The following is an 18,640-nucleotide window of genomic DNA, read 5'->3' as shown; positions in this document are numbered from 1 at the left end:
CTTTCATAAAAATTGGCTGTCTGTCAGTCAACAGGTAAAAGAGGTCATGCTAGGATACTGGAGAAGCTGGGTAAAAGATGGTAATTTTTCATATGTGTATGAAAAAGATTATTACTGGTTTATTTCATCATTCATCCACATTTACTAGTCAATAAGGTTGGAAAGGAGAAATTGCAAAGCTAAGTTGTAGTGCTTGAAGAAAGGTCTCTGGTTAAATAACTAGATGGGTTTTATGTCCATGGTTTTGCTGTAATTTCTTGTTCTAGAATTGAGAACAAATGGGAAGGTGTTTGTACAGAGAACTTTGCAGACAGAAATCAATTTATTATATTTTGGTTTTAGATATATAGAGTTCTGTGTGTACTTAGGTTATGAAAGTTTTTTGTACCTCTAGGAAGAGAATTATTAATCAACGGACTTCAGATTTACAAATAGTAAAAAAATCTTTTAAACAGTTTACAATGCATTGTAATAATTTATCACAGTGTGTCTCCAAGGCATTGCTAAATGATAGCTAAGAAATAGGGAACCTTTCTAATTTACAAATATTTTCCAAGTGTTACCTTCTTCCACTTAAAGTTACAAAACCTTTGCTTCAAAGCTCTATTTTAGCACTTCTATGTCTTTACTTTTTGGCAGTTAGCTATTACAGACTAACTCTTGAGGCAAACTGAAGTATTTGTGCAAAGCTTGAAGAAATCTGAGAAATACCTTTGATTATTTGAAAGGGGGGATTATACCTTGAAGTATTAATTACGTAACAATTTATCTCTCAGTTTTTTAATGCCCCTTCAAACTTTACCTTTAAATATTCAGGCTCCTAGAAAGCTCATTTGCCAGGCTTTGCTGTGGTAGAGAAAGGATTCTATCCAAACAAAAGTTAATGACTGTATTTTTTGATAAAATTTTGGGACATCATCATTGTTGGTGCAGAACAATGAAGCAGGCTTTTTTGTGTCTGCTGCTATTGTCAGTAACATGCTGGTATTTTTACCACATATGGGAGGAGGATTGAACACCCATTTATTGGAGGAAACATTCTCCATCTTTCCCTCTACCACCATTTGGAATACATTAATGGGTTTTCTGGTTGATAACAAAGATACTATTACTGCTATCAAATTTTTGACATTCATGTGATGAACCAGATTATGGAAGATACCCTAGCTTAGTCTTCATCCATTATTTTCCAGGTGGATCAATTTCCTAATCTGTTTATGATAACAAAATTTCTAGCATAGTCCCAGGGTGCTGAAAGAAAGGAGGGTAGGAAGGGAAGAGCTGTACACACATTAGTGAATTATGTAATGAAATGGGAGTGGCCCTATAAATTCTTTGGTGTGAAGGACTTAACATTCCTTTTGTGCAAATTTAAGAATTTATTCTAGTGGCTGGAATCTAACAATTCAGTTTCCTTCAGAAGAGATGCAGTATGTGTGTTCCACTGTGCAGACAAATCCCTGTTCCAGTGCAGTAGTCAAGGAGAGATTTGGAGCTGTTGTGTTGCTGGAGGGCCCCTTGCAGCAGCAGCAGCAGCACCGCTTCACTATGCAAGTTAGAAGGTGAGACTGGGAGCAGGAAACTGGCAAGTAAAGCTAATCCTTTGAAAAGTTAATTACTAGAAATGCTTACGTCACTGGATTTGTGGTTTTGCTAAAAAGTTGGAATGTTCTTTTTTTAAGGGCCCCTCTATTTTGACAGTGAATGGACTGCTGGAGTGTCAATGTGAAGTGCTCTTAACTGCAGAATTGCTGAAATTCCATGTGCATTGTGCAGGTTGTTATGATAACTTTCTGCTCTCTGCACCTACAAAAATATGTGGGCTTGGTGAGCTCTGTGGTCTCATCTTCTCATACTGTTTTTCATTGCTTTCTCCTTTCTTCTTTTTAGTGGAAATGGTTAATATTGATGATTATCAACTAAGAAATTACAAGATGCTGATTTATTTTTAACTCTACAGTTTTGGAACTGCAAATTTATGTTAGAATTATCCCAGCTCATCCATAAAGGATTCAATCAGAGATGCCTGCATAGGAAAAAGCAGCAGAACTGGCTCATTAGTTACATATAAAATTGTTTTAATGACTTTAAAAGATCATTGTACAGTAATAGCTACATTAGAAAAATACAGATTTGAAGAATGGTTTTTCCTCCACTTTTAAAATTTATAGTCTGTAATATCACTCTGTCTTCCACCTACATGCTTTTTTTTATTGCTCTCTTGACAATTTACGTTCATTTTGTGGGGGTGCAGAAGTTGTTCCCAGTTCAATTTAATGCTATTTGATGACTTGCAATTGTGGAGTGACTAAGACTGTTACCATATCTACAAATGCATTGCTCCTCCCAGAGAAAGTAGAGTTGAGTCCTAGACTTGAACAGCCCTGTAAACAAATGTTATTCCCTTTTCTCCCATCATTGTCGAATGCCTGTCAAAGTACAGTAGTATAAGAACTTAAAATTGTTCTTGGGACAAGTAGAGTTGTCTTAAGATCTCACCATGGAGGTTAAAGGCATAAAAGAAAAACGTGCAATGTACTCTTAATTGTACCAAGCCCTTACTATGCAGTTAAGAATTCAGGAGGCTTCTGAATGGATGAAAGGATTCAACACTCATAGATGAGCAGCTAAGCATCCAAAGTTAATAAAACCTTTTTTCAAATCGTTGATGTTTGTTGAACAAAGTATTTCTTCTTCTCCTCCAGTCAGTTCCTCTGTCACTATAATTGATATGTGCAAATCATGTTTATGACATGATGCTTGATGCCAGCTTTTAAGTGGAATGTCAGTCTTTCCAGAAACTTCACTCCTACACAGTTACTGCACACAATACCACTGAGCTTTTGGAACGTGTGGAAAGTGAGTAGGAGGATTTCTCTAGGGACTCAGGCTGGCTCTCCTCAACACTGAAGGCTCAACAATACAATCCAGTGACACAAAAAAGCTGTTAGAACCTGTATTTACTGTTATAAAATGTACAGATCAAATATTCTAAAAGTACCTATTCTACCTGTGGATGAATGGAGGCAATCTGACATCTTTCATTTCTTAGGAAATGAGCTTACATAGCCTTTTCTAACAAAAGAAATTATTTATATTTTGCATTAATTGTGTTATGCCTTTACTCCTAAGAGTGTCTGAAATTCAAGAAAGCTTGTTTCATACTGAAAATAAAATCTGTGATAAAAAGCTGTGTGCTGTCCCTTGAAATTGTTGAATTTGTTTGATTTTTTTTTATTAACTTACCAGATTTTTGCTTACAGAAATAAGCATAAAATCCAGCGTTACACTATTAGAATTACCACCATGCACTTCCAAAAGGAACTGGATGTATTATATAGGACATGACTCCAGAAGAAATACCTTGTGGGCAGATTGTGCACAAAATGTGTTGCTCTGCCTCATTTGTTTGATATTCATGGACAGGTACCCCCATAAGCTTTCATTTTCCTACTTTTTCTTGATTTTTTATTTCTTGACAAATAGGCTTTGATTATTTACTTTGTAGGTGCATGCATTCTTGTTGTCTGCTCCCTCTCCCGTGTTACACATTTTCATACTAGCAAGTGAGCTATTACGAGAATCCACCACAGAAGGATTTCCTATAGACAGTATATTTCATTTTTGAAAATTGTGCAAACAAGTTCATTCACTCTTCTAACATGAATTAACTGCTTCATGTTTGCGACAGGGTGTTTTTCTGATGGTTCAGTCCTGCTTCGGGGTTTGGGTTTTGTTGTTATTGGTTTTTTGCTTTCTGTTTTTTTAAGTACCACAATAAAACCAGATGATTACAATACAATCCTGTCATAGTTTTGAACAGTGCAATAAGACATCTACTGACTTCATGAGAAGCTGTAACATTTTCTGACTGTGCTAGGTAAATACTGGATGAATAGAGAACAAGGCATGAAAACTGAGCCATAGGAGAAGGATTCCCTTTCAACAGTTGTCTGAGAATCACATTCAGTCATGCAAAGCTGAAAGATGCCAGTGCCTCAAAGTAGTCTGCAAATACAGAGGTTTTGCAGGTGGGTTGTCTTCAGCAGCTGGATGCTTGGTTTGTAAGAAACCAAATGATGCTTTTTCATGCTGTTCATTTTGGGTTATTTCTACCAAAGGTGTTGAAATCTAGGGAACAGAACACATTTCAGCGCTGTTGAAAACAAACTGATGAAAAATTACTATTAAAAACTGACTGGCTTCCAACAAACTGATTGTCTTTGTAAATATTTATGGTAATAGTTAAGGCGATGTAGGTCTTTTGGTGCCCCACCCTAAATTCTGTTGGCACAGGATTCATAGTGCATTTTTGACCTTTTACTGGCTATTTCTTTTTCAGCCTAATCCAATGCTGGGTTATATAGCTGCATTTTAATTTTTTCTCTGATGAAACTTGTGGCAAAGACTGCTTTTGTGATTCTAAACTTAATTGTAGAACAGTTAGAACCTATCTGGAAGTACTACTTAAGCACTTTTATTAATACTAAGAATGGGATAAGCTTTGCATGTTGCACTTCAGAGACATATTTTTATGGAAATTCCTAAACAGAAAAAAGGTTAAGTAAAAATCCAGCTTAAAGTCTTGATAATGGAAGTCATAGAAGAGGCTTTTTCAAATACAAATAATTCTATATCTGTTTTTTCTGTGCTATATCAATCTCCACCTACACATTCATTTGTTCATCTTACCTTGTGGAGCATGGTGGGAGGAGTGGAGTTTAGCAGTGAATATAGTTTATTCATACTAGTATCCACTCACTGTAGAAGCAAGTAATTTTCCTTGTGATTGAGACAGTACTCCCTTTCAGATTCAATTACAGTAAAGCCTTCTTGCTAAAGCAGTAAAGTGATATATGCCTGAACCTCCAAGGAAGTACAGTGCTGTGCAATGTGACAAAGTTCAGTTCAGACATCAGTGCTCTTAATGGTATATAAATAATTTCTTCATATGTGGGAGAAGATCTAATGTCAAAGAAGACATTCTTCACTCCCTGCTCCCGCCCCAGTAATTTAGCTGGTAGAAATGCCTGGGGATGAAATCTTGTTCCATACCACTCCATCAAACATCTCAATTACTCTGTCAGTTAATAACGTGACACTGAGGGAGATGCCTGACATCCTGTGACTTTTATAAGTAGAAAACCCACTGAACTTCAGTAGTGAGCTTTTGGAATAAAGCTAATGAAAACATGAAGTGCAGTTTTTCTTCCTCTGGATGCAATCCAGCTTTTTCTTACATCTGAATTAGCATGGGTGTGTTCCAGTTCAGGAAGGCTCACAGAAGCTGCTTTCAATACTCAGTGCTAATAACTAGAGATGTGTAACAGGCTTTGTCAGGTTCAAGATTCTTGCTGCCTTTGTCCTGAGAATCATTTACAGCACACCTGTTAGAGCCAAGGGGCTTTTTCTAAATGCAGTGCTACTGCTGTCCTTTATTCAGAATGTTCTTTAACTACTTGCAGAATAAACATTTTTAAAAGCCTTTTTAAACTCATAGAAATATTTGGCATTGGCCAAATACTTTTAATCTGTTCATGCCCTTGAGTTCTTGTGCTAGAAAGACACTTAGAAAGTCTCTCTATTTACCTTCTCCATTTCAAAGCACTGATAATAGTGTCTTATTAGCACTGAACTCTGTTTTTGATAAACCACTGCTACAACTCTAAGGTGTTACACTGAGTGATAATAGTTCAGAGCTTATCACTGGGTGCAGTGATAGAGTGCCTTCCTGGTTTGCTGCATTTCATCTAGCCTTTTATCACTTAATTAGTCATTAAATCCTTCTGCTGGTTTTGCTTGACTTTTTTTGTCTTTTTTTTTTTCCTGAATAGCACAGAATCATCAACAGATTTTGGCATCTTGGTCCTTTGGCATTTGGCCCTTTTCCTTTCACTCATATAAATGTATTGAGCAATTTAGACCTTATTTTATATCCCTGTGTGTCTAAACTGATAATCTTTCCCCTGGGAAAATGAAAGCTGTGTTTTTCTAATCTTCATTCCTATTCTGTTTCTTAATCTCTCACTTTTCTATGTAACCTGCATTCTAATTTGTTTAGAGGACTTAAGTGAGAAGCCTTGTTCCCTGTCTTTAGAGATGTAAATATGAGCTGGATCCACCTGTCCAACCCAGTAGATCTATTTTTCTTAATTAGGGAAAAAATAGGTTTGTAAATGTTTTTTTGTATCTTCCTTAGTTGGAGAAGCTACTTAACCTATAAAGTTATTTATTAAATGTATTTAAAATCATATCCTGTTTTTGAATGCATAATTTTCTCAGATGTAGTTGAGGTTGTTGTTGTTGTTGCTTTCTCGCCTTTTTGCTGCTCTGTTTTTTGTCTTAGTTACATTTATTCAAACAAAAGTATCAGGAAACTACCTCTAAAATTCTATACCTAAACCTAAAATTTGCAAGATTATTTGTAAGACTGTTTGGCTCACTTTGCTGGGCCATCTTGACAACAATTTTCTCCTGTGTCAACTGTCAGATCTTCTTATGGAATAGTGAAAATGGTTATGTATTTTCCTAGGTGTGTGCTCAGTGAGCTTGGAGGAGTGTTCCCACTGGATAGGACGGAAGATATTATTTTGTATTTTGTTGTGCATATGCTCAGCTGTTCCTGACTGTTTTCAGTCAATTCAGGAATACTTCCTGTACTATAAAATGGGAGGGCCAATCCAGAAATCTTGTTTTGTATCTTGTCATCTCGGATCCTTTATTCTTCCCAGCACATGAGTTATATCCTCCTCCTACTGCACATTCCTGTCAATTCTTTTTCTGAGCCCAAATGAATGCATGAAGTCATGATCATATAAAGTGTGTATGGCATACAGGCTTCCTTCATACTCTTTGTGTGGGTGTTGCTTAATGCATTAATCTTTTGTTCAGTAGAGTTTCCATGAGCTTTAATATTCACTTGTAAAACCTGTAATTTCTTTTAAACTTGCATATTTTGTATGAATGCTTCATTGTTGCTTCCTGTCTGAGAAGGTGCTTTCAGTTTTCCTTTTATCCTGTTCTCACTAGGTTTTCACCTTTTCATTCAAAGCACTTAGAAGTCTGCAGCTTGTGTTTGTTTAAAAAAATTATTTGTTGTGCATGATAGCATGACTATCATAGGGCTGGCCTCCAATAACTGTGTAAACAAATAAAACCTCAAGCTCAAAAGGCATAAGAAATTGTGATCCTTTAAAATACTTTTTTTTTTCTTAGTTATTCCTTGTTCATGGTCTTTAACCTCTTGCTTAATCTGGAATTCAGGGGCTGTAGCTGTGACCTAAGAAGAAATCTGTGTGCACCTGGCCGGGGTGATATTAGCAGGCAAGGGGCTAAAACTCCCTTGAGCTGAGTAAATCCACTGCTGAGAGCTTTAATGTGTTTGTGTTGGTAGGAAAGTAAATCGACAAACACTTTTATTATTCAGCATGCACTCTATTGATTCTTTCTGCCTGAAATAACTTTAGTAGATTTTTTGGAAGGAAGGCAGTGATTCTTAGTGGTCAGAAGAGCACTGAGAAAATTGAGGGTGTCTGTCTGATGGGTGTGTGTGTATGATCTACTTTGTGTGCCTATATATACAACTAAAAATCTTCCTTCATGTGAAAGGACTATTATGTGCCTTTAAAGATTTCAGAATTCAAGAATGGATGTGTCACGCGCAATGTCACTTAAAATGCTGAGGTTTTGGAAGCAGTGTTTGTCTAAAATGTGTGTAAAAGGTTTTGTTAAATATGTGATCAGACACTTTGCAGCAAGCCAGCCAACTCCAGTGATGCTCACATGATGTGATTCAGTTGTGTATGTTAAGGATGTTAAAATTGTTGGGAATCTATTGCATCTGTTACTGATTTGTATTAGAATACTGGGAAGGAAATCTTGTGTCAACTCCAGTTTACTTTATTTGTCTTTAAAGTCTTTTGCATTGAACATATTTCTTATCCAGATTGTGTAAGTCCATTCTTCAAAACTTTGTATGACTGTTGAAGAGTTGTTGGGTTTTAGTCTTCAATATAGTCCAAAGATGAGGCTTAGATATGTTATTTAATCTTTAACCTGTAATGGCATCTTCCTTTTGTGCTTTAAAATTATGAGCATTGGTATTTTGCAATCTCATTTGGACTAATCCCTTACTGTGGATTGACTGCATTTTTGTCAATTAAATGGTTAAATTTCAGGGGTAAGGGACAATAATTGCATCCCAGCAAAGTTTTTAAGAAACTGAAATGTTTCCTTTTTAAACATTTCCTATTTCTAATCAAAACCTAGTAGAAATAGTAAAAATGCCTGCCTGTGACAGAATGAATGCTAAATTCCCATTTGAGCTTACAGCAACAAAGCTGGAATCTTACTTTATATGGTCAATGCGACAAGTAATGTGTAAAGCTTCAAAAAGTAAGTAGCTGTCTTTCTGTACCATGATTACATTGATGCAGCAAAGTATTATCTGGATCTGCATCTGCATCATACTTTGCAGATCACAAATAATTTTTTTCCATTTTTTTAATGAAACAGAAAAATTAAAGTATGCAGTATGACCTTCCTTTCTGGAAGGTCATTTTATATCTTAAACCTAATAAGAATAAAAAATCCAAAACAAATAAAATTTTATTAATAATGTTATTGTTACAATATCTGTTAACTAGTTTGTGTTGAATGATCTGTCTCTAGGAAAGTAGAACTAACTACATTGGGAACTGATTTGTAGAGCAGCCTGATGATGAGCTAAGCTTTACACATTCCTGAGTTCTTGGTGGCAGAGTTGGAACTACAGCAAATATTAAGTACTAACCACCCTTCTACACCCCTGGTCTTAATTTCTTTTATTAATTATGTGCTGTCTTAAACTTTTCTGCTTTCTCTCACCTGCTTTCATTTGAACATTTGAATGGCTGCAGTGCTTGTGAGCCTTGAATGACTGATAGACTTCATTGCCTTGCATTAACACACTTGACACAAAACAGCTAGTGAAGTCAATTTTAATTGTCATAAAAGATATATGAAGTCTTGCAAGTTGAGTGTTCCTGTCTTGTGGAAATTTTTATATTCAAGACAGAGTTAAATTTGACATTTAAAAGGTATGAGTTCTAAGCAAAGCTGGAAAATAAAAGCTTCCACTGACAGCATTTCCATTGCACTACTCTTATGTGGGAGGAATACACAAGACATTTTCTGACTAAAAACATGCTTAAGAACAAGAGTGATAAGTTACAGTCACCACTTCTTATGGTATTGTTATGTGGGATGCATATACTCTTGTGTAGTTGTTTGTACAGTGTTGAGCTGAATTGCAAGAATGTGTTGGCCATCCTTGTTCTAAAACACACCTTGACTGTGCTTTGGACCTTTTACCATCAGAGACTGACTGGTATACCCCATGAAAAAGTAGGTTGATAATGGCAGCTGTGAAACTAGACATTCATGCTTGGCCTGTTTAATTATCCTCTTTCCTAAGCAGAGGAATAAACATTGCTGGTTACATGAACTGCATATACTAAGATATTCTAAATTTGATCTCCACAGTGTGTTCGTCCACCTTTACCCTACAACTACAGAATCAACCCACAGGCATATTTTTAATTAACTATCTGTTATTTATGTTCATAGGTCACATGTGCAAGTACATAGAATTGATAATTGGGTGGGAGAGATTGGGCAGTAGGTTGAAAATAACTGCAGAAAGTGTTTCTTTCCCCTGGCAGTCAGCTCTGTTAGAACAAACAAGTTCAACTAGTTTACTGCAACCTTTTTGTTTTTCTCATTCAAGGAGGCAGTTCACCATAAGGCTGCACATATTTAATTTTTTCTTTTCTCCCCCCATCTTTGCAAATACCGTTATGTACATGTTTATCTGCAATGTAATTGCAATAAAGTAACTATAGCCTGGTGTTGTAAAACTTTCCCATTTTGTTTCTTCAGCGTTCTTTTGAAGTAGGTTTTCTTATCTAACACATTCTACTGAGCAAAAAGAGCTAAAAGGGGTCAGAGGTGTGCCATGCCTCTTGTGTGTGTCAAGTGGATGGAAAGGAGGAGACTTTGCCATATAAGCTGCCAGACAACTGCCTTTCTTTTTAGAGCTTTTATCAGTTTAGCAAACTGCTTTCTGTAGTTTGTTGTTTTTCTTATGTGTGTAAATTCCACTTTATCATTTAACACTGACTAGGAGGCACGAATGGTGCCTCCTATATTATCCAGAATATCACTGAAATATCTGTGGGGTTTTCAACATGTAGAAAACCCTGAACAGAAAAAACAGAAGGCCTTCCTAAGTCCTCTAGCACAGAAATTTTGATGCAAAAGGGTTTAATGAATTTGAAAGCACAAGAGGAAACAAGAAAAGTACTGCCTTGCCCAGCTTGTTTCATTTGAGTGGGGTAGGTAGATAAATATTTTGTTTCTTTCAAACACTGTGCTCTTTCCTGTAACTTCCTGTTTATTGTGAGCAGAGTCCCTGAGTGATGTTTGCTGGTGTTAATGGTGCCATCTGGAAAACAGGCTTCTGACTTGTTTAGAGTTCAAATTACGTTGGTTATATATCAGGGCAAGGAGATTAGGTAGTTAATTTTGCTCGGATGATGTTTGCCTATTTTACAATAATATTTTTACAGTTTTTTGAAAAGACCAAGTACTAAATGAAAATTATTTTTCATTATGTGCCTTGTTTAGCCAGACAACATGTTATAATCTGGCATTAGAACTTTTCCAAGTAGAACTTGGCAGACAAAACTGTGGCATGGTGAAGAAGAAATCTTACTTCTTTATTTGCTCTTGTTAAATACATCTATTTTAATTAAAGTGTTGGCTTGTAGCCTGTTCTTCTTTAAAAATGGTCCCAGCACCAGGGGTGTTAAAGAATGCAAGTGACCCTGTTGTTGAGGAGATCATGTGGGATGGGGTTGATTTCTTCTTTCCTGCCATTTCAGGAAGAAGAGCTGGAAGTGCCTGGCCCCTGAGCTGGCAGGGCTCACATTGCTGTGCCCCAGTCAGGCAGGGACTCTGACTTCACTGGTGCCTGAAAGTCACTTTCCTACACCTGGAAACTGCTTCCCAAGCACACTTTTCATGCTGCCACTGCCCTCAGGATGTAGCTACAAAGTGCCACAGAGTGTTTGTGTGGAGTAATGTCAGTAGGGGTCAGACTTTGGTGCTTAGTGTGGAATTTAGGTCTGCCTTTCTAACTATAATTTTAGATTGCTTGATTAGTAAAGCTGTAACTGACTCAGTGGTCAGTTGTCCATTCTTACCCAACTTAAAACATGCCAGTTTTATTGATTTTTCTCTTTAAAATTTTTCCAAATTAATTTATGAGAATCTCATAAAAGAGTAGCAGTTCTGGCCTTCATCAGCTTTGCTATTAAGTAATTCTTTATTCATCAAGTAGCACGCAGCATGATGTTGTTTGCAAATACTGGTTATCAGATAAAGCTCTCAAGTTTCTCTTTATGATGGACTGGTGAGCAGTATGATGCTTTTGAAGAAAACCAGTTGTTTAAGTCTGTATGTGTTCAGTAGATGGGAAAGAAATAAAATACGAGGTGGAGTGTGGAGAAAAATTTTTAAAAATCAAGGTTTAGCAGTCTAATTGTTGTTAGTTTCTGTATGCTCTAGAGACTGAGGGACTGAGCTTTCAAATACACTGTTTTAAAGGCTGATTAATTTTTCAAAATCCTAGAAAAGGTTCCAGTGCTAAAGAGATTGACAAGTGAAAGACTGAATAGATATCAACAAAAGAATAGTAATAGTACAAAAGCTGATCCATATTACATGTTCCACATGTGCTCATATTTATTGTAAGGAATATTCTATTGAGAAACAAATTTTGTGGAAGTAAATGAGAAACTGTAAACTGTGGCATCCTGTGGCATGTAGCAAATAACAAGGGTAAATATGCTGAAGTACAATACTGAGATGGAGAGTCAATATTGTAATAAGTTAATTTCCACTGTTCTTGAAAACCCTTATGTTGGATTTTTGAGTTATGATCATTTAATTCTTCAACCACATACAGCAGCAATTTTAAAAATACTTTAAACTATTGCAACTAAACAATTTTCTTTATCTAATTTATAGAGGGCATGAAGGAAGAACCTGAAGTGCTCTTTGAAGACCTGCTTGAGAGGGCCAAAGCTGGAGAGCCAAAAGCACAAACAGAGGTAATTATATAATTATATAATTATATATGGTTTTTGTCCAGTCTTGTTTGCTCTTCATTCCAAAAATAGCACTGCCTGCTGCAGAACTATTATCTCTTCCTCAGTTGAACTGTGTCTGCTTAGATGCTAAACTATTCAAAGGAAGGGGATGCCAGATGGTTTCTCTGCCTTGAGAGAGGCTGCTTCCTTGAGAGTGTGAGTGGCTTCAGGTCCAACTCTTTAGCATGGAAAAGGTACAGACCTGATTTTGCTTTTCTTTTTTTTAAAGAAGCATGTGGGGAGCTGTGCAGACAGGGACTGTTGAATGCTGTTGGTTCAGCACTACTCTGTATACAAAGGTACCAGGGCTCTTAGGCGGCACTCTGGAGGAAGCTGCCATTGAGCTGCTTTAGCAGGGACAGAGGTTGGTTGTTGATGTTTTGCTCATATACCATTTCTCTGTTGAATTACACATTTTAGAAAAGAACCCCCATGTTTATTGAAATCTTTTACTTATTTAATGGCAGATAAAATTGAATTAATAGTATCAGTTCTGTCCCGCATTTGTTAGCATTTCAGGTTTTCCCTTAGGTTTTAGAAAAATTGTACCAGTTTTCCACTGCATTCTATTGCCTGGTATAGTGGTCTAGTATAAATAGCTTAACATTTTCTGGAAGGATTTTAATTTGTGTTTAACCTGGTTAGTGTTTTACTTGAGCATTCTTTTCAAAATTCAGCTTTGATGCTAAATAGGAATGGTTGCAGTCTCCTACATAATCATTGCTGATTTAGATTTTTCCCCAACAATCCTATTGTAAATAAAAATCAGAGGTGAGGATGGGAAAATAATTCTTTTAAAGCTGGTAAAAAAAAAAAAAAGGCATTGCTGGCTTGTTCTCCATCCCTTAGCAACTTGTTTGAGGGGCAAGCTGACCTTGGAGTTGTAACCTGAGATAGTAACAAATTCCTCACTTTGAAACAGCTGGTGGCTTTGTGGAGGATGAAACATTATCCTTGAGGGAACCACTGCTGTAAAATCCATCTTTTGACTCTATTCTTCCACGTGTAAGAAAGCAAAGTCCATAATATTCTTTCAGGCTATAATTTCCAGTTGAGTAAGAATACTCAGAAATACTTACATAATCTAAGTCTGTGATGCATACATATGTATATATAAATGATGGGGGTTTTCTCCTTCACTATTAATTCCACTTTCATTCTCTTCCTTTATAACTGTGTACATTTTCTACTCCCACACAATAATAGGGTTCTTACCATAAAAAGATACAGCATACAATTTTTCTTCAGTATGCACTCAGGATGAATTGACTGCCTGAAATGGAGCCTAAAATACAATAATTTCTTTTTTTTATGCAGTCACATTTCTTGTTATTGTGGAGAGAGAATTAGCTTTTTGTTTTTAAAACCCAAAAAGAAATTTATTTCTTCTCTATGGTTGAATACATTCCTTTAGAATCAATTAGAAAAATGTCACATTTAATTTCTCACATTTGTAGGAGCAGGAATGAGATGCTGAGATGCCACTTTTGTGCTGTTTGTTAACCACTACAAAGTCAAACACAAGAAATCAGCTGGTTCAATGGCTTGTAGTTATTTTATTATTCTGTGTTTATTCAAAAATAATTCTGCAATGCCTGTGGAAATAAATGCACTCTTAGTGGCTGTCAACATGAATTACTGTAACTATATATATATATATATTTAAATTGAGAAATAACTGTATGGCAGTTGCATAAATGAAACACCCACAGCAGGAATTCTGTAATGGAGAAAAGGCAGTTCTGTGTCTTTAACCAGAGGATGTCTGCAAGGAGACATCTTGCTTGAGATGACCACCTCACTTAGCAAAGCCAGAGATGGGAGCAACCTTTAGACAAGTCTGTGTTAGGCTGTTACCAAGTATGACTTTATTGCACTCTCTCAGCTCATGAGAAAGAGAGAATCCCAGACTACTTAAATGACAGATTTGAGGTTAACACTGTTTCCCATCCATTCTTTCTCCTTTGACTGCTACAGGCCAGAGCTTTGCAGCCATTTTCAGGTGGTTTGATGTAGGAGCATTGCTGTTAGAACCACAGACAAGCCAAGAAGCATTTCAGACATAAAACAGGTTATGCTACCATTTTGCTTGTGCTATGTGCCTTCTGTGCTATGACTAGTCACACAAAGTGTTAGTTGGTGTTGCAATACATGTTTCTGTATATAAATGGTCCTTAGAAACTTAAGAGCTGTGTGATTAAGTGTTGCTACTCTTGAAGTTTTGCTCAAAATCTCAATGGCTATAAATATAAACCTGCGTAAGAAACAGCTGTTCTTGTCAGATGGATGTTATTTGCCATGTAACTTGTTCAAGCAATTCCTTTCTGAAATAAATAGCTGTAGGTACATCTGCAGTTGAATGACAGATTGCCATGCAATTGCTGAAAGATTTTTTTTTTTTTTTTTGGTCTCATACACTCTTGGTGTGCACCTCCCATTGAACTCAGGCATGACTTTGTAATCAATGTTTGGATTATCTAGTCCAATTTTCTCCTTATTTCTGTATAGTTTTGGATAGCTTCACTGTATGTGCTATGGATTTAATGTCTACCCAATAAGTCTCTGTGTGGAAGTTGTTGAAACACTCACTGAAGTGTATGAAACCAGTTAAATGGCCAGAGAAATAAACGTTACTGGGAGAAGAAGAAAGACCTTTCTGTCTTATATAATATTATATATAGTGTATGTGTGTGTGTGTGTGTGTATATATATATATACACACATTTATATATATATGCATTTATTTTATATATATATATAATTAATATATCTGTTATATCACTGCATTTAATCTACATAAGGGTAATGTGATTTATTAATCTTTCAACAATATTTCTTTAGTCACCTTTAGTGGCTGTAACAAATGCTGCAGTAACAAAAGTTTCAGAGAACCTTTCAAACAGGGTTTTTTGTTCCAGCAGATAATATTGTGGATTTTAAAAGCTGTTAAGGTATTGCATTAATTGCTTCTAGAATGTTGCTGAATGAAGTAACATTACAGAGAGAGGGGGGAGTACAGCGAGCCAAGCAAAAACATCTTCCACATTCTTGAGGTATGCAGATAAAATGTCCAGTAGTTCTGGTAATTTTCTGCCATTTCACTTCTTAAGGCCTTGTCTTGTGATAAACAGAAGTGTTTCATACTGTTGCACAAATATATTTACTAGTACATTTTCATATATTTTAATTTTTAGAAGGAAGAAAAAGGGTGGTGGTTTTTTCTTACCTGTAAAACAGTAATATAGACACCTGCTTGGTAATTTCTGTAATCCTGAATAGGAGTATTTTTATAAGCTTTTTCACTGGATTTGTTTGATGCTTAAGCAGTATTAGTTTTATTTCATTCACCAAATAATCATGAGTTTGCTTTGATCTTTGATCTTTTTGGAGTGAGTCAGGGATTGCCCTTCTTGAAGCCTGCTTCCATGTCAAGGCCTTGTCAATAGCTTCATCTGAATTTCTGATTATATTACACTTACTTACTCTGTCTCTAAAAGGAAACTAGCAGTATTGTCTGGTCGCTGTTGTAGGAGGAAAAGAATTCAAGAAAACTTTAAACACTCTGAGCTTCACTTGATTCTGCCAGATGCCTGAACACCAGCAGCAACTGATTCACTGACCTGGCCAAATGTGTTGCAATTCCTTCTTGCTTCAAGTTCTTCCAGATCTTTCCAATCAGAAGATCAGCTTACAACTATGTTCTTTAGTGCTAGGAGCAAATGTTTTGACCTTTTGTTCAGAGAGAATTTATCTTAGCTGAGTTCTAGGGGGCTGAGAAGGAAGAAGGGAGAAAGACATAAAGACAAAGTAGAGTATATTTCAGTAATTGAAGCAATTTTGTTTCCTATTTATTATAGGTGGGGAAGCACTTCCTGAAATTAGCAGAAGAGGAGGATGAAGAACTCAACAATTGTAGTGCAGTTGACTGGTTCATCCTTGCTGCTAAGCAAGGTCGAAGAGAAGCTGTCAAACTCTTGCGCAGATGCCTGGAAGACAGAAGAGGTATGGGCTCTCTGAGGCTTCCTGCTTGCACTTCCCACATTATCTGAAACAATATTGTACTCCTTTTAACTCTGAAAAGAGTGGTTAAGGTATGATGGAAATTATCATGGCAAAATGGCGTGAGCAGTTGCTAACAGATTGTTAAAACAGGTAATTTAAAAACCACTAATTATCAATACTGCTTATTAAAGCATTTTTGTTAGTTATTTGCTTGAATTTCTTCATGAAATCCGTGCATGTTCTTCTCGTCCTAACCTTTCATGGAAGCTGCTTTTCTTTGACTCTGAGGAGCATATGTAACCACACACCAGCTACATATCTGCTGTTGTTTCATTCTTTTACCCTCCTCCAGCCTCTCTTCTAATTGGTCATGTTCACTGTCTTCTCCCACTTGTCCGGTTTTCGGCTGTTTGGAGGGCCTGGAAAGGCCCGAGGTGGCCTTGAGGCAGCCCGCGTATCAAAGGACGAGAAGAGGCTTCGGTTCTTCTTTCGGTCTCTGTGTTTATTAATTGTTTATCTAAAAGATTTTCTTTCGGCCCGACAGAGGTCTGCTCAGCAGCCAGCCATAAGCACACTGTCCTGCCCTCCGGGCAGTCACCTATCTTTATACCCAAAGTTACGTGTACAATATTTATCATTTTTCCCCAATACCTTTTACCCTTATTGCCCGGTGCACTTTTAGTAATGACCAATCCCAAAGTGCCACCATCACCACAGAAGATGGAGGAGAAGAAGAAGAAGAAGAAGAAGAAGAAGGACAGGACACGCCCCAATTCCTCCATCTTACTTCTCTAAACCCCCCTGTACAGAAATCCTAAACCCTGTGTCTCACCCTCTAATTAACTAATCCCTTCACCATTCACCCCGGTGAAATCCTCCTATCCTCATACAGGTGTCGTCTCCTGTGTAGGATCAAAGTCCAGCCACCAGACACTTCTGGCAACATTCCAGGACTCCCGAGCCCCCCAAGGGTGGTCTCGGAGACTCGGCACCTCAGTCCTGAGGTGCTGAGATCCCACACCCACTTTACGATTCTCATCTTCCTTCATGTTACTTCTCATGTTTGGAATGGTCTCTTCTGGTCCACCAACTATCTGAACTCTTATGAGGGGGTAAAAAACCCAACAAAACAAAAAAGAAAACCAACTTTTAATCAGTTCTTGGTGCCCTTGCATGTCACCCATGCCTGTCTGCACTACCTTTTGCCTGATCCACTGTACTTCAAAAGTTGAAGCAAGACATAGTATAATGCATGTCTTGCACATCTTTGAAGTACAGTTTAAACTTAGATTTTGATAAGCAATGGACACAGAAGGACATTTGAGTAATTTACTTGGGGGTCAGAATGTGACTGAAACTTGAGAAGTTTCAGACTAAACTGTGAAAAATAAATTGTGAGAAAATCTATCATTTCTGCATGGGTGTTGGATGAGCGTGTAATGTATTTTTTCTTTTCTTGAGGCATAACTTCTGAGAATGAGGAAGAAGTGAAAAAGTTAACATCTGAGACTGACTTGGAGAGGGCTGTTCGAAAAGCTGCCTTGGTCATGTACTGGAAATTAAATCCAAAAAAGAAGAAGCAATTAGCTGTTTCTGAGCTTCTGGAAAATGTTGGGCAAGTTGACAATGAAGGTTTGTTCATGAATTGAATTATGGTATTGATAAAATACAAACTTATAGGCACAGTGCAGCTCGAAACCTAAAGGGCTTTATGAACAATCAGGAATGAAATAATAGTAAATGTACAATCTGCTAAAGATAATGTAACTCTCTCAAAGACTAACTCTCTTTTAATAACTGTACTCTCTGGACCAACACTTGCTGTAGGTTGTGGGTCACTGAGCACTTGTTCAATTGATCATATATTTAAAATATATTTATTTATCACTCATTGTCTTTGGAAAATAGATATTTTATGGCTCTGCTCTATTTGATTTTTTTTTCTCTAACAGTCATCTTGATGATACCTCACTAGATGTTTCAGTTTACAGATTCAGTCTTCAAGACATTCTGCCACTACAGTACTAAATGTTAGCTGTGGCAGTCCTGTTTCTTTTTCTAGTACAGTAACGGGAATATAGAAAACTAGCCACTTGTTATCTGTTTCTCTGTAAGTTTGTCTTTTCCTTACTTTGTGGAAATATCATTCCCCAGATGTTTGATCTCTTTAATTGACTGCTTTGACTTCTGTTATTGAAACAGATGGTGAGAAGCAGCCTGGCCCAGTCCCAAAGTCTGTGCAGAAGCAGAGAAGGATGCTGGAGCGATTGGTGAACAGTGAATGTGAGTGCATGCTGCTGCTTTCAGTCTTGGCCAGGGACTTTAGTTTCTAGTTTGCTTTGGTAAACAATTTTGTGTTGCCAGAGTAAGAATGTTTGAAGGTTTGGATTGCTGATAGTGTCAGTTTATTCTGTGTGGAAAACAAATAACTGATCTGCATATGAATT

At 36.8% G+C, this 18,640-nt stretch overlaps 1 protein-coding gene across 3 annotated transcripts in view; it reads left to right on the top strand.

The window, feature by feature from the left end:
- The window catches only part of WFS1 (wolframin ER transmembrane glycoprotein), a 33,765-nt gene that overhangs the window by 6,653 nt on the left and 8,472 nt on the right, over positions 1–18,640 (top strand). For all 3 annotated transcript variants that reach the window (XM_064711757.1, XM_064711756.1, XM_064711758.1), the window contains exons 3-6: positions 12,070–12,152; positions 16,049–16,193; positions 17,655–17,825; positions 18,396–18,476. In XM_064711757.1, coding sequence (XP_064567827.1) covers positions 12,070–12,152; positions 16,049–16,193; positions 17,655–17,825; positions 18,396–18,476 — 480 coding nt within the window. The remainder of the gene's footprint in view (positions 1–12,069; positions 12,153–16,048; positions 16,194–17,654; positions 17,826–18,395; positions 18,477–18,640) is intronic.

This window comes from Zonotrichia leucophrys, chromosome 4, assembly GCF_028769735.1.
Source record: "Zonotrichia leucophrys gambelii isolate GWCS_2022_RI chromosome 4, RI_Zleu_2.0, whole genome shotgun sequence".
Classification (NCBI taxonomy): domain Eukaryota; kingdom Metazoa; phylum Chordata; class Aves; order Passeriformes; family Passerellidae; genus Zonotrichia; species Zonotrichia leucophrys.
This window is presented reverse-complemented; position numbering and strand designations above follow the sequence as displayed.